Source organism: Psammomys obesus, unplaced genomic scaffold (assembly GCF_907164565.1).
Source record: "Psammomys obesus unplaced genomic scaffold, mPsaObe1.curated_primary_1811, whole genome shotgun sequence".
NCBI classification, from domain to species: Eukaryota; Metazoa; Chordata; class Mammalia; order Rodentia; family Muridae; genus Psammomys; species Psammomys obesus.
Window position 1 is genome coordinate 24,854 of NW_026589969.1, and position 23,128 is coordinate 47,981.

Consider the following 23,128-nt stretch of genomic DNA (forward strand, 5'->3'; position numbering starts at 1 on the left):
AAGAAAGAAAGAAAGAAAGAAAGAAAGAAAGAAAGAAAGAAAGAAAGAAAGAAAGAAAGAAAGATAGAAAGAAAGAGAGAGAAAGAAAGAAAGAGAGAAATAAAGAAAGAAAGAAGAAAGAGAACACATCTGCACTGTTTCTGCAAATGGTGTTCAAGCACCAGCAAATGGGTGATTGGTTTAAGACGTTGGTGTGCAAGCTAGGCTTCATCCTTGAAGTGGGCTCTGGTGTATGGATTATCCTCTGCAAGATTATATATTTCATTCCTCTTGGGTAGAGTACAATTCACAAGTTAAAAAAATATTAGATAACTATCATCAGTTTTGCATGTTAAATATTCCAGATTCTGAAATTCTTAATAATCACTCCACAAAAATGTTCTTGCATATTCAACACTGGAGCAAACTAACTTATTATTATTTAATTTTTTTTTAATTTAGTTGTTTTTTATTTTGAGGGTTTAATACAGAGATTTAGAATTTAGAGCAGTTCTACCTTCTGCATCCCCTTCAACTCTTCTCATGGTATCCCTACTCCCTCCAAATTCATGACCTTCTTTAATTATTCTTGTACATATATAAATTCACACACATACACATATACATCATGTGTAACCCATTTAGTACACTTATTGTTGCTCAAACATTTGTGTTTAAGGCTGACCATTTGGTAGTGGATGATGTCCACGATAATTCATCCCTAGAGAAGACTGATTCTCCCTCTCTCAGCAGCCATTAATTAGCTCTTGCTTTCATTTCATGATGGGGTCATGAGAGATTTCTCCCCTCCATATTGGCTTGTCAACTGGTGTTGTCATTATGCAGTGTTTCTTAAGATGACCAGGTTATTGAAATTGTAATGACCAAATTATTACAAATTCTTGTTGCTGTCTCACAGCAAGAGTCCTGGTTCTCTGATTTTTACAATATTTTTTTTTTTTTACTTTTCTTCTATGAAGTTTTCTGAAATATAAGACATGGCAGTGACATTGTAGGTGTACCAATTAAATTTGGGCCTCCCATAGTCTGTTAATATCTGCATTTTGACCAGTAGCAGATTGCTGTAATAGCCTTCTGCTGAAAAAAAAAAAAAGTTTATTTGGACTGAGAGTTATATTTATCTGTGGGTGAACGAATAAAAATACCCAGAATACAATCAGAAGTCACAGAGGTTTAGGAGATTAACAGTAGTAGATTTTGTTTTTCTGGTCAACCTCATTAGTCATGAGTAGTTTTCTAGGTTTACATTATAAGATCTAAGTTCCGTGTTATTGAGAAAGTCTAAAGCCCAACTAACGGGGGATTTTTTTAAATGTTTATTTATTATTTATACAGTGTTCTTCTTCCACGTGTGCCTGTACACCACAAGAGGGCACCACCATGGGGTTTCGGGGAATTGAACTCAGGACTGTTTAGGAAGAACAGCCAGTGTTCTTAGCCGCTGAGCCATCTCTCCAACCCTAAAGAGGGATTATTAACCACTAAAAAGAGTTACTTTTGTACTATTGGGGATATCTTGCAAGGCAGACATTGTTGTTGTTCATAGGCTTTACAGCTGGTTCTAATAAACCTAAGGGAGGTTTCCTATGCCTGGCACTGGTGTTTTTATTAGATAGTCTATGGCCCTTTGTGGAAACATAACTACATTTGATTTAACTTCCTTTAAAGTACACAGTCTCTACATTATCTATCTATCTATCTATCTATCTATCTATCTATCTATCTATCTATCTATCTGTGTATCTGTGTATCTATCTATCATTCTCTTGCACACACAAACGCACACACACATCACAGTTATGGAATCTATTGTGGTAAATCACCATGATCAAAAGAAAATTGGAAAGGAAAAGGTGTATTTGGCTTACCTATCCTGGATGATAGTCTTTTGAGAGTAGCCAAGGCAAGAACCTAGAGGCAATGACTAAAGTAGAAGCAATGATGAAACAGTGCTTAATGTCTTACCACTAATGGCTTGCTCAGCCCACTTCCTTACACCACCTAGGTGTTTGGTCCCAGTAGTGGCATTGCCTTCTCAGTGAGATGGATCCTCCCATAATCACCATAAATCAACAATAAATCCTAAAGATTTTTCTAGGCCAATATGGATCAGGTAATTGGTCAACAGATATCCCCTCATCCCAGCTATGTCTAGATTTGCGTCAACTTGGCAAAAACTCAACCCTCTCTCCAGCCTCTCTTTGGTACATTTTTTTTTCTCAGAAAACCTGAGTGCTAACTTTGTCCTCTCAACTCTCTGAATGTTTCCAAGGAAAACCCACCACATTATGTAAGACGGTGGGTAAAGCTGAAATTTGGCTCATCCGAACATATTGGGATTTTGAATATCCTCGTCCATATTTGCCAAATTTTGATTTTGTGGGAGGACTGCACTGCAAACCTGCCAAGCCATTACCTAAGGTAAGTCTAGGACAGAGAAGATATTAGGTATTTCATGATACAATAGCTGATTTTTCTTCAAGGTTAATAACTTCAGTAACAGAGATATTGCTATTTAGTAGCTTCACTGTACCAGTAGAATTTACTTTTCTCATCATAGTTACTTTTCAATGAAACTTGTTGGAACTTTCAAATTTCATTAGAGAATTTAAGATTAAAAGTAAAATGTTCAGATGATATACTAAGAGAATATGTGTGTGTTCTGGAAAAAAAATAGTCACAAATATCAACAAGGAGATTTCCTACAGTCTTCTTCATGTGTCTGACAGAGCTGTGAACAGTAATCTGTGCCCAACTGCTTTATAGAGAAAGATAACTTCATAAAAAAATCTTGGCAAATTTTTAGGATTCAGTGAGTCAGAGAAAGCACTTGTGGGAGGCCCTCAGAAGCAGAGCATCTGGGACATAGTCTTAGGCTTTAGTGGATTGTCATTATAATTTTGGTAGAAAAATGAGCCGGAGATGGCAATAATGAGTGTGCCCTTCAACTGCATAAGACAAAGAGCCAATGATTATTTCACTGAAGAAAAGTCTAAAAAAATGACCGGTTGGTGTAAGTTGAGAGTCATCAACATCAAGTAAACATAACGAGACAAATAAACTCAAATGATATATGGGCATCTATGAATATGAAGTCAGCAGGGTTTTTTTTTTTATTAATTACACTTTATTTATTTTGTATTCCCCCATAAGCTCCTCCCTCCTCCCCTCCCGGCCCCATCCTCCCCCCTTTCTGCATGCATGCCCCTCCCCAAATCCACTGATAGGGGAGGTTCTCCTCTCCTTCTTTCTGAACTTAGTCTATCAGTTCTCATCAGAAGTGGCTGCATTGTCAGGGTTCTAGGTTATCTCCACGGACAGTCCTTGGTTGGAGTATGAGTCTCTGGGAAGTTCCCTGTGTTCAAATTATCTTGTTCTGTTGCTCTGGATAGCAACAGTCAGCAGTTTTTAGAGTAAAAAAGAAAATTGTGCATCATGTCTTGGACATTATAAAGAAAAAAAAAAAGAATAACAGATTTGTTGAAACAAAAATTGCTGGGAAACAGAAGAAGATAATAGATGAACACAGTTGAAAAACTATCAGTGGAGAGTGAAGAGACAAGTACAAATTATTTGGTTTGTAAGCTCACAAGCACAGAATTTTCAGAAGATTGTAGATTAAATAGTATTTCCTTAGAAGTTTTCGATTCCTGTAGAGACTGTGAAGGGAGTATTTAAATGTAAATTTCATTTTGTATTATGAATATTATTAAAATTATTTTTTATAATCTATAAATTCACTAAATTTAATTGTATAGTGGTTTATAAGATTTAATGAATCAATATCTAAATGATACGTACATAGACACAATACATACATTGCTTGCTACGTAAGCTCCACACCTCACTATTTGATTTAACTTCCTAGAGTCCTTGACTATGCAAAACTCCACAAAAGTGCCTAGACCTTATTTAATAGAAGTAAGAGTTACCTTTACTCCAAATTCAGCTTGTCTAACAAAGTGTAACAAAATAGACTTTGACCAAGTAAATGTCAGTCATGGCTTTTATCTCTTTTGGAAAAGCAGAATAAGGAAAAAAATGAGTCTCAGTCAAGTAAGTTCAACATCATTCCTGTAGTGTGTGTGTGTGTGTAAGCATCTGTGTCTGCCTGTCTGTCAATGTATGTTTCTATGTGAGTGCCTGGAACTCACCATGTAAACCAGGATCTCCTTGAACTCACCGAGGTCTGCCTTCCTCTCCCTCCATAGTACTGGGATTAAAGGCATGTGCTGTGTGTCAACATTGTGTTTGCTTACAGTGAAAACAAAATGTTCTGTTTGCAGGAAATAGAAGAATTTGTCCAGAGCTCAGGGGAACACGGCGTTGTGGTGTTTTCTCTGGGGTCAATGGTCAAAAACCTTACAGAAGAGAAGGCCAATCTCATTGCCTCAGCCCTTTCCCAGATTCCTCAGAAGGTTGGTACACAGCAGCTTTGGGTGGACCCCAGAGAAAAGCTTGACAGGGTTCTTTGCACATAGAAACTGAAATCTGTTACTCAGTGAGCAAAGTTGACCTCAACTCTTCAGGAAATAGTGATAGCATATATAAATGGTGTTTTTAACTACATTTGATCATTTGCCTACTGACTCTTAGCACAACTATGGGAAAACATACATTAGTGGTCTTTCACTTTTTTTTTCTTTATCCTTCTCTCATACCTTACCTCAGTTTCCCCTCCCGCTCCTCTTCCCAGTCCAACCAACCACCTACACTATCTTCTGATGCTTCCCTGAATCCCTTCCAAAAAAACAAAACAGAACAAAAAACAAAAAGAGAGCAGGCCTCCCAGGAATATCACTGACAAGGGCATAAAAAGTTACAATAAGTAGGTATAAACTTTCATGGAGGAAGATCCCAGACCACTTGAAATCCTGAGGCCTGCAGTAAATGTTAGGAAGGCCGATTCACAATTTAGCAAAGTGGTCCACAGGAAGGGAAAGGTTACACACACAGCAGAGAGAAACAAGGCTTAGAAATAAAAATCATAAATTTTATTAAGACTTTAGACTTTATCAAAGTGTAGTTCATCTACAATTAAAAACCTGAAGTCGCTCATTTTTTCCAATTTGAATATTCTATATTTTAACTATAGACTTCTAATATTGTCAAAAATATGAATTTTCAAATTTTTAAATAATCTTATAAATTTAATAAGTAGAATTTTATTTCATATATACTTTCATTTATAAACTATATAGAAACAAGATTTTTGCATTTATGTGCTAGACAAAGTATGTAAGATTATATGAAGCATGCTGACTATGCTTTTAAAACCGTTTATTTCCACAATTTTCTCTTACAGTTTTCTAGTTTTAGAGTTATATGAAATTTTCTCACTCTCTCCACAGAAAATATTATGTAACAAATTGTTAAATTTTTAAGCAAATCATTCAAATGATGAGTCCAGGGTCTGGGGGTGTCCTGGGGGGGGGGGAATAGGGACCAGGGAGGGAGAACTGAGACCAGAGAGAGATAAAGAGAAAAGAACAAAACAGAAGCAGGAACAAAAATGCAAGGTAAGAGGAAAATTGAGGTAAGGAAAGAGATGTGAAGAGGGAGAAGAAAGTCATCAAATAAATAGGAAAAAAATTTACCACAAACACTCAACCTAGTAATAAATTTTCTGAAAAATTACACTATGAACATGATGATAAGGATCACTAGATCATGTGAAATAAATGTGTGTGGCATTCACTTTCATGGAGGTCTTGATCTCAAATCTTCTGATATATTAAAGAAGTTCTTCATTGAAATTCTGTTTCGCCGGCCCTTCAGTAGTGAAGACCAAAGTGGCAATTTTATGCTTACTAAACTATCAGTGGAAGCTTTCTGAAGCAGGGAGGTGTGAGCAGGTTTACTGTATCTCTTAATTTTTACAACCTGCCGCGAATATATTCCCTTCTCAAGTACTACCTAACAAGTGTAGGCTATGTTTGCTCCAAGTAACAGCGCTGCAGCCATTACACTTCCTCATTGTGTTTTTGGCCTCCAAATTCACAGCATTGTCTTCAACAGGTTTTGTGGAGATACTCAGGCAAGAAACCAACCACTTTAGGATCCAATACTCGGCTTTTTAATTGGATTCCTCAGAACGATCTTCTTGGTAAGACCTCGAGGGAGAAAAGTTGGGCAAGCAAACCAACACCAAATCAGCTGATGACATTAATAATTTGAATTTTCATGCTGCACTTCCACTTTAGAGACAAATACAATGGAATAATTGTTCATTAAATTAGTAGTTTTCTTTTAGTTTTGCTAGTTTTTGCTTTGGTTCACAAAAGATAATGCTCAGTTAAGAGTCTCATCAGTCTTCAGAATTTCATCAGATGTCATCTGGTACACAGTGACACCTATTCAGTGAAAACGGGATTGATTCTAGGGAAGAAATGTCCCATGTTCCCAACCTTTGGAGGAAGTTACCTTCTTCAGAGACTCACACTATAGATTATATTTTTCGAATGGGATAGATTAAAATCCACGGCAACTTGTCACTCTGTCCCTCAAACAGGACATCCTAAAACCAAAGCTTTCATCACTCATGGTGGAACAAATGGGATCTACGAAGCCATTTACCATGGGATCCCTATGGTGGGAATTCCCATGTTCGCTGATCAGCCCGACAACATTGCTCACATGAAGGCCAAGGGAGCAGCCTTGAAAATGAACATCAACACAATGACAAGCTCTGATTTACTCAGTGCCTTGAGAGCCGTCATTAATGAGCCTTCGTGAGTATTACAGTTTATGGAGCTCTGCCAGTCATTGGTTAGCCTTGCCATCATTCTAAAAATTTCATTTTCCAATGTTTCATATCTTATATTTGACTTATGTGCAAACAAGAAAACTTAAAAGACAGGCAAAAAAGAATTTTCTCTCATTTTCTATCTGCTGAAGTGAGTTCCTGAAACTGGGAAAAAGATTTGCTTTGAAGATAGTATAATCAATAAGTTTGCAAAATATAGTGTGAATATATAAATTTACTCATAGCTTTCATTTAAGAAATAAATATATAAGCACTTAGATGCAATCTTTAAAAGCAAGATGGAACTGATAATATGCTCAATATGTTTTTTTTAATTTTATTTTTTTCTTATCAGTTACATTTTATTAACTCTGTATCCCAGCCGTGTCCTGCTCCCTCATTCCCTCCCAATCCCACCCTCACTCCCTCATCTCCACCCTGCCCCTTTCCAAGTCCACTGATGGGGGGGACCTCCTCCCCATTCATCTGATCCTTTTTTATCAGGTATCTTCAGGACTGGCTGCAAAGTCCTCCTCTGTGGCCTAACAGGACTACTCCTCCCTTGGGGGGTTGGGAGGACAAAGAGCCAGTCATTGAGTTCCTGTTAGAAATAGTCCTTGTTCCCCTTACTATGGGAAACCAATTTGATACTGAGCTACCACTGGCTATATCTGAGCAGAGGTTCTAGGTTATATCCATATATGGTCCTTGGTTGAATGTCAGTCTCAGAGAAGACCCTGTGCCCAGATATATTTGGTCCTTGTGGAGCTCCTATCCTTTCCCCATCATACTAACTCCCCTTCTTTCATATGATTCCCTGTACTCTGCCGAAGGTTTGGTTATGAGTCTTAGTATCTGCTTTGAAAACACTGCTAGGTACAGTCTTTCACATGCCTTCAGTAGACTCCTGTCATACGTTCAATGCACATCCCATTTGTCTTTCTAAACGAGGATTGATCATCTTACCCCATGTCTGCTCTCTCGATTATCTTTTTTAGGTGTATAGATTTCATTATGTTTGTCATATCTTATAGGTCTATATAAGTGAGTATATGCTGTGTTTGTCTTTATCCTTCTGGGACATTTCACTTAGAATGATCTTTTCTAGATCCCACAATTTGCCTGCAAAAATCATGATTTCCTCCTTTTTGATTGCTGAGTAGTATTCCATTGTGTAAAAATACCACAATTTCTGTATCCATTCTTCTGTTGATGGACATCTGAGTTGTTTCCAGGTTCTGGCTATTACAAATAAAGCTGCTATAAACATGGTTGAGCAAGTATCCCTTTTGTGTACTTGAGCAAAGTTTGGGTATATACATAGCAGTGGTATAGCTGATTCTTGAGGAAGCACTATTCCTGATTGTCTGAGAAAGCGCCAGATAGAGTTCCAAAGTGGTTGTACCAGTTTACATTCCCACCAGCAGTGGAAGAGGGATCCCCTTTCTCCACAATCTCTTCTTCATGTGTTGTCACTTGAGTTTTTCATCTTGGCCATTCTGATGGGTGTGAGGTGAAATCTCAGGGTCGTTTTGATTTGCTTTTCCCTGATGGCTAATGAGGTTGAGCATTTCTTTAAGTGTTTCTCTGTCATTCGATATTCCTTTGTTGAGAATTCTCTGTTTAGCTCTGTTCCCCATTTTTTAATTGGATTACTTGGTTTGCTGCTTTTCAGCTTCTTTAGTTCTTTGTATATACTAGATATTAGTCCTCTGTCAGATAAAGGGTTAGTGAAGATTCTTTCCCAATCTGTAGGCAGTCATTTTGCTTTGATGATGGTGTCCGTTGCTTTAAAGAAGATTTTCAGTTTCATGAGGTCCCATTTATTGATTGTTGCTCTTAGAGCCTGTGCTGTTGGTGTTCTGTTCAGGAAGTTGTCTCCTGTGCCAATGAGTTCTAGGCTGTTCCCCACTTTTTCTTCTAACAGATTTAGAGTATCTGGTTTTATGTTGAGGTCTTTGATCCACTTGGACTTTACTTTTGTGCTGGGTGATAAATATAGATCTATTTTCATTTTTCTTCATGTAGACATCCAGTTGGACCAGCACCATTTGTTGAAGATGCTGTCTTTTTTTCATTGAATGGTTTTGGCTTCTTTGTCAAAAATCAAGTATTCATAGGTGTGTGGGTTTATTTCTTGGTCTTCTATTCAGATCCATTGATCATCCTTTTTATGCCAATATCATGCAGTTTTTATTACTATTGTTCTGTAGTACAGCTTGAGATCGGGGATGGAGATACCTCTAGATGATTTGTTGTTGTACAGGATTGTTTTGGAGATTCTGGGTTTTTTGTTTCTCCATATGATGCTGAGAATCTTTTTTTCAAGGTCTGTAAAGAAGTGAGTTGATATTTTGGTGGGAATTGCATTGAATCTGTAGATTGCTTTTGGCAGGATGGCCATTTTCACAATGTTAATCCTACCAATCCATGAGCACAGGAGATCTTTCCATCTTCTGAGATCTTCTTCAATTTCTTTCTTCAGAGAATTGAAGTTTTTCTCAAACAGGTCTTTCACTTGCTTGGTTAGTGTCACCCCAAGGTACTTTATGTTTTTAGTAGCTATTGTGAAAGGTGTTGTTTCCCTAATTTCTTTCTTGGCCATTTTGTCTTTGGTATACAGGAGGGCTTCTGATTTTTTTGAGTTGATTTTGTATCCTGCCACTTTGCTGAAGGTGTATATCAGCTGGAGGAGTTCTCTGGTTGAATTTTTGGGGTTGCTCATATATACTATCATATCGTCTGCAAATAGTGACACTTTGACCTCTTCTTTTCCGATTTGTATCCCCTGGATCTCCTTTAGTTGTCTTATTGCTCTGGCTAGGACTTCAAGAACTATGTTGAAGAGGTATGGAGAGAGTGGGCAGCCTTGTCTTGTCCCTGATTTCAGTGGGATTGATTTAAGTTTCTCTCCATTGAGTTTGATGTCAGCTATAGGCTTGCTGTATATTGCCTTTACTATATTTAGATATGTGCCTTGTATTCCTGATCTCTCCAAGACTTTAAACATGAATGGGTGTTGGACTTTGTCAAATGCTTTTTCAGCATCTAAGGAGATGATCATGTGGTTTTTCTCCTTCAGTTTGTTTATGTGGTGGATTACATTGATGGATTTCCGTATGTTGAACCACCCTTGCATGCCTGGGATGAAGCCTACTTGGTCGTGGTGGATGATATCTTTGATGTGTTCTTGGATTCCGTTTGCAAGTATTTTATTGAGTATTTTTGCGTCAATGTTCATAAGAGAGATAGGTCTGAAGTTCTCTTTTTTTGTTGGGTCTTTGTGTGGTTTAGATATCAGGGTGACTGTTGCTTCATAGAATGAGTTTGGTAATGTACCTTCTGTTTCTATTTTGTGGAATAGTTTGAGGAGAATTGGTGTGAGCACTTCTTTGAAGGTCTGGTAGAATTCCACGCTGAAACCATCTGGCCCAGGGCTTTTTTTGGAGGGGAGACTGTGAATGACTGCTTCAATTTCCTTGGGGGATATAGGGCTGTTAAGTCTTTCTACCTGATCTTGACTTAATGTTGGAAGATGGAATCTATCACGAAAATTGTTCATTTCATTTAGGTTTTCAAATTTTGTGGCATATAGACTTTTGTAGTATGACCTAACGATTGTTTGAATTTCCTCAGTGTCTGTAGTTATGTCACCCTTTTCATCTCTGATTTTGTTGATTTGGATAGATTCTCTCTGCTTTTTAGTTAGTTTGGCTAAGGTTTTGTTTATCTTGTTGATTTTCTCAAAGAACCAGCTTTTTGTTTCATTGATTCTTTGAATAGTTTTATTTGTTTCTAATTGATTGATACTAGCCCTGAGTTTGATTATTTCCAGCTGTCTGCTCCTCTTGGGTGTATCTGCTTCTTTTTTTTCTAGGGTTTTCAGTTGGGCCATTAAGTTGTTTGTATGTGATGTTACGAATTTCTTCTTGCAGACACTTAGTGCTATAAAATTTCTCCTGAGCACTGCTTTCAATGTGTCCCATAAATTTGGGTATGTTGTGCCTTCATTTTCATTGAAGTCTAGGAAGTCTTTAATTTCTTTCTTTTTTTTAAATGTTTTATTCATTACACTTTATTCATTTTGTATCCCCCCATAAGCCCCTCCCTCCTCCCCTCCCGATCCCACCCTCCCTCTCCTTTCTGCATGCATGCCACTCCCCAAGTCCACTGATAGGGGAGGTTCTCCTCTTCTTTCTGATCTTAGTCTATCAGTTCTCATCAAAAGTGGCTGCATTGTCCTCTACTGTGGCCTGATAAGGCTGCTCCCCCCTCAGGGGGAAGTGATCAACGAGCATGCCAATCAGATTATGTCAGAGGCAGTCCCTCTTCCCATTACTACGTAACCCACTTGGACACTAAACTGCCATGGGCTACACCTGTGCAAGGGTTCCACGTCATCTCCACGAATAGTCCTTGGTTGGAGTATGAGTCTCTGGGAAGTTCCCTGTGTTCAAATTATCTTGTTCTGTTGCTCTCCTTGCAGAGTTCCTGTCCCCTCCAGCTCTTACTATTTCCCACTTCTTACATAGAATTCCATTCACTCTGCCCATAGGTTGGCCATCAGGCTTAGCATCTGCTTTGACAGTCTATACTGCAGAAGCTTTCAGAGGCCCTCTGTGGCAGGTTTCAAGGTTGTTTCCTGTTTTCTTCTGGCTTTCAGAGGCCCTCTGTAGCAGGTTCCGAGGTTGTTTCCTATTTTCTTTTTCTTCTGATGTCCATCCTCTTTGCCTTTCAGGATGGGGATTGAACATTTTAGTTAGGGTCCTCTCTTTTGCTTAGTTTGTTTAGATGTACAGATGTTAGTGGGTTTATTCTATATTGTATGTTTATGTGAGTGAGTATATACCATGCATGTCTTTTTGCTTCTGGGACAACTCACTCAGGATGATCCTTTCCAGATCCCACCATTTACCTGCAAATTTCATGATTTCCTTATTTTTCATTGCTGAGTAATACTCCATTGTATAGATATACCACAGTTTCTACATCCATTCTTCAGTTGAGGGGCATCTGGGTTGTTTCCAGCTTCTGGCTATTACAAATAAAGCTGCTACAAACATTGTTGAGCAAATGTCTTTTTTGTGTACTTGTGCCTCTTTTGGGTATATGCCTAGGAGTGGTATGGCTGGATCTTGAGAAAGCGCTATTCCTAGTTGTCTGAGAAAGCGCCAGATTGATTTCCAGAGTGGTTGTACCAGTTTACATTCCCACCAGCAGTGGAGAAGTGTTCCCCTTTCTCCACAACCTCTCCAGCATGTGTTGTCCCTTGAGTTTTTCATCTTGGCCATTCTGATGGGTGTAAGGTGAAATCTCAGGGTTGTTTTGATTTGCATTTCCCTAATGGCTAATGAGGTTGAGCATTTCTTTAAGTGCTTCTCTGCCATTTGATATTCCTCTACAGAGAATTCTCTCTTTAGCTCTGTTCCCCATTTTTTAAGTGGATTACTTAGTTTACTGCTTTTCAGCTTGTTTAGTTCTTTATATATATTGGATATGAGTCCTCTGTCAGATAAAGAGTTGGTGATGATTCTTTCCCAATCTGTAGGCAGTTGCTTTTTTTTGTTGACGGTGTCCTTTGCTTTACAGAAGCTTTTCAGTTTCATGACGTCCCATTTATTGATTGTTGCTCTTAGAGCCTGTGCTGTTGGTGTTCTGTTCAGGAAGTTTTCTCCTGTACCAATGAGTTCTAGGGTATTCCCCACTTTTTTTTTCTAGCCGATTTAATGTGTCTGGTTTTATGTTGAGGTCTTTGATCCACTCGGACTTCAGTTTTCTACAGGGTGATAAGTATGGATCTATTTTCATTTTTCTACATGTAGACATCCAGTTAGACCAGCACCATTTGTTGAAGATGCTATCTTTTTTCCATTGTATGGTTTTGACATCTTTGTCAAAAATCAGATGTCCGTAAGTGTGTGGGTTTATTTCTGGGTCTTCTGTTCGATTCCATTGATTCACCCTTCTGTTTCTATGCCAGTACCATGCAGTTTTTGTAACTGTTGCTCTATAGTACAGCTTGAGATCAGGGAGGGAGATACCTCCAGAAAATCTTTTATTGTAGAGGATTGTTTTAGCAATTCTCGGTTTCTTGGTATTCCATACGAAGTTGAGAATTTTTCTTTCCAGGTCTGTAAAGAATTGTGTTGGCAGTTTGATGAGAATTGCATTAAATCTGTAGATTGCTTTTGGTAAGATGGCCACTTTTACTATGTTAATCCTGCCAAGCCATGAGCATGGGAGATCTTTCCATCTTCTCATATCTTCCTCTAATTCTTTCTTCAGAGACTTGAAATTTTTTTCGTACAGGTCTTTGACTTGCTTGGTTAGGGTTACACCAAGGTACTTTATGTCATTTGTGGCTATTGTGAATGGTGTTGTTTCTCTAATTTCTTTCTCAGCCCTTTTGTCTTTTGTATACAGGAGGGCTACTGATTTTTTTGAGTTAATTTTGTATCCGGTCACTTTGCTGAAGGTGTTTATCAGCTGTAGGAGTTCCCTGGTAGAATTTTTGGGGTCACTCATATATACTATCATATCATCTACAAATAGTGATAATTTGACTTCTTCCTTTCCCATCTGTATCCCCTTGATCTCCTTCAACTGTCTTATTGCTCTAGCAAGGATTTCCAGCACTATGTTTAAGAGATATGAAGATAGTAGGCAGCCTTGTCTTGTCCCTGATTTCAGTGGGATTGCTCTAAATTTCTCTCAGTTCAGTTTGATGTTGGCTATAGGCTTGCTGTAAATCGCCTTTACTATGTTTAGATATGTGCCTTGTATCCCTGATCTCTCCAATACTTTAAACATGAATGGATGTTGGATTTTGTCAAATGCTTTTTCAGCATCTAGGGAGATTATCATGTGGTTTTTTTCTTTCAGTTTGTTAATATGGTGGATCACATTGATGGATTTCCATATATTGAACCTCCCCTGTATATCTGGGATGAAGCCTACTTGGTCATAGTGGATAATATCTTTGATGTGTTCTTGTATTCCGTTTGCAAGTGTTTTGTTAAGTATGTTTGCATCAATGTTCATAAGGGAGATTGGCCTGAAATTCTCTTAAGTGTTGAGTCTTTGTGAGGTTTAGGTACCAAGGTAATTGTGGCTTCATAGAATGAGTTTGGTAATGTTCCTTCTGTTTCTATTTTGTGGAATAGTTTGAAGAGAATTGGAGTTAGCTCTTCTTTGAAGGTCTGGTAGAATTCTGCGCTGAAGCCATCTGGTCCTGGGCTTTTTTTGGATGGGAGACTTTTGATGACTGCTTCTATTTCTTTGGGGGATATAGGACTATTTAGTTGATTTACCTGGTCCTGATTCAGCTTTGGTAAGTCAAATCGATCAAGAAAATTGTCCATTTCATTTAGGTTTTCAAATTTTGTTCAGTATAGACTTTTGAAGTAAGTCCTAATGATTGTTTGGATTTCCTCAGTGTCTGTAGTTATGTCCCCCTTTTCATTTCTGATTTTGTTGATTTGGGTGGTGTCTCTCTGCCTTTTAGTTAGCTTGGCTAAGGGTTTGTCTATCTTGTTGATTTTCTCAAAGAACCAGCTCTTGGTTTCATTGATTCTTTGAATTGTTTTATTTGTTTATAATTGATTGATTTCAGCCCTGAGTTTGATTATTTCCAGCTGTCTACTCCTTTTTGGTGTGTCTGCTTCTTCTTTTTCTAGGGTTTTTAAGTGGGCCATTAAGTTGCTTGAATGAGCTGTCTCGAATTTCTTCTTGAAGGCACTTAGTGCTATGAACTTTCCTCTTAGCACTGCTTTCATTGTGTCTCACAAGTTTGGGTATATTGTGTCTTCATTTTCATTGAGTTCTAGAAAGGCTTTAATTTCTTTCTTTATTTCTTCCCTGACCCAGCTGTCATTTAGTAACAAGTTGTTCAGTTTCCATGTGTGTGTAGGCTTTATGCTATTTCTGTTGTTGTTGAAGTCCAGCTTTATTCCATGGTGATCAGACAGGATACAAGGGATTATTTCAGTCTTCTTATATCTGTTGAGGCTTGCTTTGTGACAAATTATATGGTCTATTTTGGAGAAGGTTCCATGAGGTGCTGAGAAGAAGGTAAATTCTTTTGTGTTTGGGTGTAAAGTTCTGTAAATGTCTGTGAGGTCCATTTGATTCATGACCTCTGTCAGAGATATTGTTTCTTTGTTTAATTTCTGTTTTGTTGACCTGTCCTTTGTTGAGAGTGGGGTGTTGAAGTCTCCCACTATTAATGTGTGGGGATGTATATATAGTTTAAATTTTATCAATGTTTCTTTTACAAATGTGGGTGCTCTTGTATTTGGGGCGTAGATGTTCAGGATTGTGATGTCTTCCTGGTGGAATTTTCCCTTGATGAGTATCAAGTGTCCTTCCCCATTTCTTCTTATTAATTTTGGTTGAAAGTCTATTTTATCAGATATTAGAATGGCTACTCCTGCTTGTTTCTTTGGTCCATTTGCTTGGAAAGTCATCTTCCAACCTTTTACCCTCAGGTAATGTCTATCTTTGTGTTTTAGGTGTGTTTCTTGTATGCAACAGATTGCTGGGTTTTGTTTACCTATCCATTCTGTTAATCTGTGTCTTTTTACTGGTGAGTTGAGTCCATTGATGTTGAGAGAGATTAATGACCAGTGGCTGTTAGATCTATTGATATTGATGTTGGCTGTGTTCATAAGGTTGTGTGCTTGGTTGCTTTTTGTTTTGCTGTAGTAAGGTTAATTATTTCCTGTGTTTTCTTGACAGAAGCTAATTTTCTTGGGTTGTATTTTCCCTTCCAGTGTCTTCTGTAATGCTGGATTTGTGTGTAGGTATTGTTGAAATTTGTTTTTGTCATTGAATATCTTGTTTTCTCCGTCTATGAGGACTGAGAGTTTTGCAGGGTATAATAGCCTGGGTTGACATCTGTGTTCTCTTAGGGTCTGCATGATATCTGTCCAGGCCCTTCTGGCTTTCATAGTTTCTGTTGAAAAGTCAGGTGTGATTCTAATGGCTTTGCCGTTATATGTTACTTGGCCTTTTTCCCTTGCAGCTTTTAGTATTTTTTCTTTGTTCTGTATACTTACTGTTTTGATTATTATGTGTCGGGAGGATTTTCTATTCTGGTCAAATTTGTTGGGTGTTGTGTAGGCCTCATGTATCCTTATTGGCTTCTCCTTTAACTTGGGGAAATTTTCTTCAATGATTTTGTTGAAAATATATTCTGGGCCTTGGAGAAGGGAGTTTTCTTTTTCCTCTATACCTCTTATTCTTAGGTTTTGTCTTTTCATATTGTCTTGGATTTCTTGGACGGTCTGTGTCAGGAATTTTTTGGATTTAACATTTTCTTTGACAGATACATCGATTTCTTCCATTGTATCTTCTACACCTGAGATTCTTTCTTCCATTTCTTGTATTCTGTTGGTTATGCTTACCTCTGTAGTTCCTGTTTTTTTCCCTAAATTCTTCCTCTCCATTATTTCCTCCATTTGTGTTTTCTTTAATTTTCTAGTTCTATCTTCAGGTCTTGAGTTGTTTTGTTTACTTCCTTCACCTGTCTGCTTGTATTTTCCTCTTTTTCTTTTAGTTCCTTCAACTCTGTCTCTTTTATTTCTTTCAGTGATTTAATTATTTCTTCTCTGAAGGCCACAAGCTGTTTGGCTGCATCTTCCCGTATTTCTTCACAGATGGCCCTAATCTGCTTGTCTTTATCTTCTTCCATTTCTTTACGGATAGCCATGATCTGTTTGGTTTTATCTTCCTCTAATTCTTTACATATTTTATTTGTTTCCTCTATTATCCTCTTCATCAACATAGATGTAAGGTCATCTTCTTGATTTTCTATTATGCTGCATTGTTCAGGGCTGTTCGCCCCTGGATGGCTGGGTTCTGGAGATGCCATATTGCTCTGTCTTTTGTTGGTTGAGCCTTTACGCTGACCTCTACCCATTGGGCTGATTTAGGTTTTGGCTGTTAGTTTCTGTGCTTCCTGGAGTCCTGAGGTAGGGAGTATCCCCTTGGCCGGAGGATGATTTTTCCTGAAAGAGTCCTTCTCTGCTTTTTGGTTATGGTCACTGTATGGCCAGTGTTTCTCAGGAGTTGCCACTGCTCACCTCAGGTTTATAGCCCTGAGTAGTAGCTGTGGTCTATGTTAGGCAGGGGGGGATCTCCTCTTACCCATAGAATTTCTCAAGACAGCTGCCCCACTGCTGGGTTTCTTGTTATAAATTTAGTGTGCTGCTGCTCACTAAATTTCCATGTACAGTCCTCTTGAAGAAACTGCTGATTCCCTTGCTGTGGGGTTTTCTCCCAACAGGGAAACTCAGTCTGTTATCCTGGGGCGCACAGTTCTTTCCAGGAAAGTGGGAGGTGCACTCAGCAAGTCTCTGGGCCAGAGGCTATTTGTTCTGCTCTGGACCTGGAGAATGTGCACCTAGGTTGAGTTGGCGCCTGGGGGCACTGTTCTGGTCTGGAGGCTGGGTGCCTCACTCTGGACCAGAAGCTGTGTGTCTCTGTCTGGGATGGCGGCTGCAGGCACTGCTCTGGTCAAGACGCTGTGGGTGCAGCCCTCTTGAAGGACCAGGGATTCCCACAGTTTTGACAGTCTAGCTAGGAATAACTGGTTGATCCTTGGCACAGTATCTGAGGGCTGCTGTAATGGCTCTCTGGCTTTTGTAGGTCTGAGGATGCAGCTGTGTGTCCCAGTGCCCTAGGGAAACTCAATAATGGCGGCAGAGCACAGCGCTCCTGCCTGCACTGGAGTCTGTGTGAGTCCAGGTAGTGTTTTGGTGCTGGGTGTCCTAAGCGTTAGAGCTGCTGACCCCCTCCACTGGTGGTTTCCTCCTGCCAGAGACAGGCAGCCTGGTGCCCTGGTGCCCACAGTTCTATCTGAGGTGGCGAATCCCGGCTCTGGGTCCGGACTGGCTTTTGGGGCACCCGCGGAACCCGAGTCTTTTCCAGGGTATATCTGGGTAACCTGAGGTCGCTGCTCCGTGGGGTTATCTCCCGACTGGGAAATCCAGTCTATGGTGTTGTGGGCCCACAGTTCAGTCTGGGACCGTGACCAGATTGCTCTGGCAGGTAGCTCTGGGCTGGCGACCAAGCGCCTGGCGGAACCGGGATCTCTTCCGAGGTTTAGCCAGGTGAGTTAAAGCTGATTGAATACCCCACCATGGGGTATCCTCTCACCTGTGAAACACAATCACTTGTGTTTTATGGCCGCGAGTTCTTATTGCTGGTCACTGTGCCAATCCTGCTGTGCTGCTCCTCAGAATGAGAGTCCTCCCGGTGCCACCATCTTGCCCCGCCTGTCCATTTAATTTCTTTCTTTATTTCTTCCTTAACCCAGCTGTCATTGAGTAACAAGTTGTTCAGTTTCCATGTGTGTGTAGGCTGTTTGTTATTTCTGTTGTTGTTGAGGTCCAGCTTAAGTCCATGGTGGTCAGATAGAATACAAGGGATTGTTTCAATCTTTTTATATCTGTTGAGGCTTGCTCTATGACCAACTATATGGTCTATTTTGGAGAAGGTTCCATGTGGTGCTGAAAAGAAGGTATACTCTTTTGAGTTTGGATGAAAAGATCTGTAGACATCTATTAGGTCCATTTGATTTAGGGACTCTGTAAGTGTTTTTTTTCCCCAATTTGTTTTCTGTCTAGTTGATCTGTCCCTTGGTGAGAGTGTGGTGTTGAAGTCTTCCACTATTAAGGTATTAGGATCAATGTGTGATTTAAGCTTTAATATTGTTTCATTTACGAATGTAGGTGCTCTTGTATTTGGGGCATAGATAGTCAAAATTGTGATGTCCTCTTGGTGGATTTTTCCTTTGATGAGAATATAGTGGCCCTTCTTATCTTTTTTGATTAACTTGGGTTGAAAGTCTATTTTATTAGATATTAGGATGGCTACTCCAGCTTGTTTTCTGGAACCATTTGCTTGACAAACATTTTTTCCAGCCCTTTACTCTGAGGTAGTGTTTTACTTTGTTGCATAGGTGGTTTCTTGGATGCAACAGAATGTTGGATCCTGTTTCCGCAACCATTCTGTTAGTCTGTGTCTTTTTATTGGGGAGTTGAGTCCGTTGATGATGATAGATACTAGTGACCAACAATTGTTACTTACTTTTGATGTGGGGTTGGTGGTGTCACTGAGTTTCATTGCTTGTATTCTTTTGGTTTTTTTGTTGTGTAGTTATCTATTTCCTCTGTTTCCTTAGATGTAGTTGTTTTCTTTGGTTTGGAGTTTCCCTTCTAGTAACTTCTGTACAGCTGGGTTACTATGTAGATATTGTTTAAATTTGGTTTTGTCTTGGAATATCTTGAATTCTCCATTTATGTTGATTGAAAGTTTTGCCTGGTATAGTAGTCTGGGTTGGAATCTGTGGTCCCTTAAGGACTGTATGATTTCTGTCCAGGCCCTTCTGGCTTTCATAGTTTCTGTTGAGAAATCTGGTGTGATTCTGATAGGTCTACCTTCATATGTTACTTGGCCTTTTTCCTTTGCTGCTTTTAGAATTTTTTCTTTGTTCTGTATGTTCAGTGTTTTGACTATGATGTGACGTGAAGAATTTATTTTCTGGTCTAGTTTACTTGGTTTTCTGAGGCCTCTTGTATGTTTATGGACATCTTCTTTAAGTCGGGAAAATTTTCTACTATAATTTTCTTGAAAATATTTTCCGGACCTTTGAGCCTGATGTCTTCTTTTTCTTCTACTCTTGTTATTCTTAGATTTTGTCTTTTCATGGTGTCCTTGATTTCTTGGATGTTTTGTGTTTGGAACTTTTCTGATTTTATTTTTTCTTTGAGAGACGTGTCAATTTCTGTAAGTGTATCTTTGGCTCCTGAGATTCTTTCTTCCATCTCTTGTATTCTGTTGGTGATGCTTGCCTTTGTAGTTCCTGATCTTTTCTCTATGTTCTCCAGCTCCATTTTCCTCTATTTCTGTTTTCTTTATTGATTCTATCTCTGTTTTTATGTCTTGCACCATTTCCTTCATCTGTTTGAATGTGGAGTCCTGCTTTTCAATTACAGCTTCTATTTTTTTTTTTTTTTGTCCGTTTCCTCTCTATGCATCACTAATTGTGCCTCTACTTCTTTGGTTATAATTGCCTGTATTTCTATGAGAGCTTTGTTTATTTCTTCTTTATTTGCCTTCATTTGTGTGGACATTTCTTTGAGAGCTTTGTTTATTTCTTCTTTGTTTGCCTCAATTTTCATGGTCATTTCTCTGAGAGCTCTATTTGTTTCCTCTGTGTTCGTCTCAATTTCTTTGGCTATTTCTCTGAGGGCTTTGTTCATTTCATCTTTATGGGCCTCTAATAGCTGGAGAAACATAGTTTTCTTGTATATCTTGTGAATTGAAGTGTCCATTGTTTTGTGGGGTTGCTGGTGAGGTCATTATGTCCTGATTTTTGTTGGGTGTGTTCTTATGTCTGCCTCTAGCCATCTGGTTATTTATAACCCTCACTGTTTCTTTCTCGAGTTTGTAGTTCGGGATATGATCGTCTCTTTCTGTTTTCTGGACTATTTTTTCAGGAAGATGAGGGAGGTTCACTGGTTTGGGAGTGTGCGTTGTGGTTTCAGTTTTGTCTAAGTAAGGAATGTGATGCTGGTGCTATTCGCATGCTCTTTTAGTGGGCGCAGTGTGCATGTGCGGATTCTCTGACTATTGCAGTGGCCTGCAGGCCACTATTATGCAGTTCTGTCTGAGATCCAGGGATTGTTTGCCTGGATTACACTGGTGGACCCACAAGGCAGAGGCTTCAATGTTGGGGTCGCTATCCTAAGTATCCCTATGATGCCCACACTAGGGGTGTGGGTGGCAGGGATTTCATCTGGTTGCTTCTGTGGAGAGGCCCTGGGTCTGGGGCAAACTCTCCCTAGAAGGCTCACTCACTCTCTTGCAGGACCAGTTGGAATGCACAGGGGTTCCCCTTGCTCTCTACTCTCTGATTTGGTCCTGCAGCGGGAAATGCGCGGGTAGGGTAATAGTCAGCTCGGTGGCACTGTGGCCGCAGGACTTGGTGTCCACCTTTCCTGTGTACTGCCTCTCTGTCCTTTCCCTCTGCCAGGAGGGGTTATGTTGACTGGTCCCAGGGTTGCGCGGGAAAGAGTTAGGTTGAATGTTCTCAATCCGAGATCCCAGGCCCAGATCTCTCTGCCAGAAGCAGCCTGGCAGTAGAACCTATGTTTGCTGATTCCGAGAGTGTACGAGGTATGGTTGAGTGTTTTCAGATCCAGAGCTTGGGTTTCTCTGCCAGGGGCCACTGGGTGAGCTAGAGAGGGGGTGCTGTGTCCTGTGGCAGGCTGCCTCTCTGTCCTTCCCCTCTGACCTTCCCCTCCACTACAGCAAGCATATGGTGGCGTTCTCAGGGGAGTGCCAGAAGGGGTTGGGACTTTTCAGTTGGATCCTGAGCCGGGGTTTCTCAGCCAGGGGTCGGGGGGCCACCGGTGTTAGGACTTGGTGGTAGACCTTATTGCACTGGACCTGGGAGAATCTCAGGACGTGTTGAATGACCACAGTTCCAGATCCCGAGCTGAAGTTTGTTTGCTAGGAGCAGCTTGCAGCACTGGAGTTCCAGCACTGTGAAGCTGCCGTGTGCCTCTTTATCCTTCCGCTCCTCTGCGGCAGGGTTATGGCGGCATTCTGGTTCTAGGGGGAGTACCCGAAAAGATTGGGTTTTCTCAGTCCCAATCTCGTTTTTTTTTTTTGGTGGGAGCTGCAGCTCTCGCTGGGGCTGGGGTACAGACAGTGTGGTCTATGGCAGATTCTGTGGGCCTCCTACCTCCTCCGAAGAGGGAATAGGGTTTTGGGTGCCAGGAAGTGCCTGGGATCATCTCTCAGCGTGTCTCCTCCCAGAGAAGTCTGCCTTGACCTGATCCTAGATGGGCTCAGATCATGGTTAGTCTCTTTCTTCTTGGAAGTCGAGATAACTCTGTTCTGGGTTGATCAGCCCCTTCACTCACCAATTTCCGCGTTGGGGGTTCTCTCCCATTCAGCTAAGCTGCACACTAGCCGCCGCTGCCATCTTGGAAGACCTTCGTTCAAAATGTTTTTAAGAAATAAAAACATAGTGTTATTAAATATTACTCTTTTGTAACAGTTATTTCTGAGTAAGGATGTTAGAATATTTAAGCTAGTCAAGAAATATATTTGAGGAGACAACCTTAGGGTTAGGAATGCCAATATATGCAATCAAGCAGTATATGGAATATGGGTATTATATTTTATCTCCTCCCTCTCATATTTATATGTGGAATATATTAACATATATATTACCATTAAAGTAATTTAAAGTTAAACACTAAGCCAAAAAGTACTGTTAAGATTGCTTGAGAACACAGGGCATAGTGTTTTCATTCCATTCTCTGACTCTGTAAAACAACGAAGACTTCGACAGAGAGCTGGGAAAGCCCTTGCTGTACGAGTGTGTGGGCCTGAGTTCAGATCCCCAGTGTGGTAGATTTTGCCTGTAATCCCTGGGCTTCTAGAGCAAAATGAGAGGTAGAGACAAGAGAACCCCTAGAAGCAGCCCAACTAGGGTTGTGTGCGCAGTAGTGAACAACAGACCCTTCTTAGGAGGACTAACACCTAGCAACTGTCCTCTGACCTCTCCATGTACAGGTGTCACTCAGCCATCCTGGGCACTGACACAAGCAAAGATAAAGAGTCAAAAGAGGGTGCATTCTAGCTGTTCTTATAAATGGTAGTGATGTTAATTATTCAGAATGTTTTTAATTAAATTTTTTATATTAATTACAGTTTATTTACTTTGTATCCATGCTGTAGCCCCCTTCTTCTTTCCCTCCCAATTCCACCCTCCCTCTCTCATCTCTTCCCTACCACTCTCTAAGTCCACTGATAGGGGAGGTCCTCCTCCCCTTCCATCTGACCCTAGCCTACCTGGTCTCACCAGGACTGGCTGCAATGTTCTCCTCTGTGGCCTAGCAAAGGTTTCCTCCCTCGGGATGGGGTGGGGGTCGAGGAGAGAGCCACTGAGTTCATGTCAGAGACAGCCCATGTTCACCTTACTGGGGATCCCACTTGCATACTGAGCTGCCACGGGCCACTGAGCATCTGAGCAGGGGTTCTAGGTTATATGGTCCTTGGTTGGAGAGTCAGTCTCAGAAAATACCCCTGTGCCCAAATATATTTGGTCCTTGTGGAGCTCCTGAAAAGAAGGAAATCATGAAATTTGAAGGCAAATGGTGGGATCTAGAAAAGACCATCCTGAGTGAGGTATCCCAGAAGTAGAAAGACACACATGATATATACTCACTTATAAGTAGATACTAGACCTAAAGATAGGATAAACATACTAAAATCTGTACACCTAAAGAAGCTAAAGAAGAAGGAGGACCCAGGGTAAGATGATCAATCCTCACTTAGAAAGATATTCAGAGTGTTTTAAGAGTT

The 23,128-nt window shown here is 40.0% G+C and overlaps 1 protein-coding gene across 1 annotated transcript in view; it reads left to right on the forward strand.

The window, feature by feature from the left end:
- The window catches only part of LOC129675519 (UDP-glucuronosyltransferase 2A3-like), a 31,777-nt gene that overhangs the window by 5,574 nt on the left and 3,075 nt on the right, over positions 1–23,128 (forward strand). The window contains exons 2-5 of the mRNA XM_055605490.1: positions 2,273–2,421; positions 4,287–4,418; positions 6,019–6,106; positions 6,512–6,731. Coding sequence (XP_055461465.1) covers positions 2,273–2,421; positions 4,287–4,418; positions 6,019–6,106; positions 6,512–6,731 — 589 coding nt within the window. The remainder of the gene's footprint in view (positions 1–2,272; positions 2,422–4,286; positions 4,419–6,018; positions 6,107–6,511; positions 6,732–23,128) is intronic.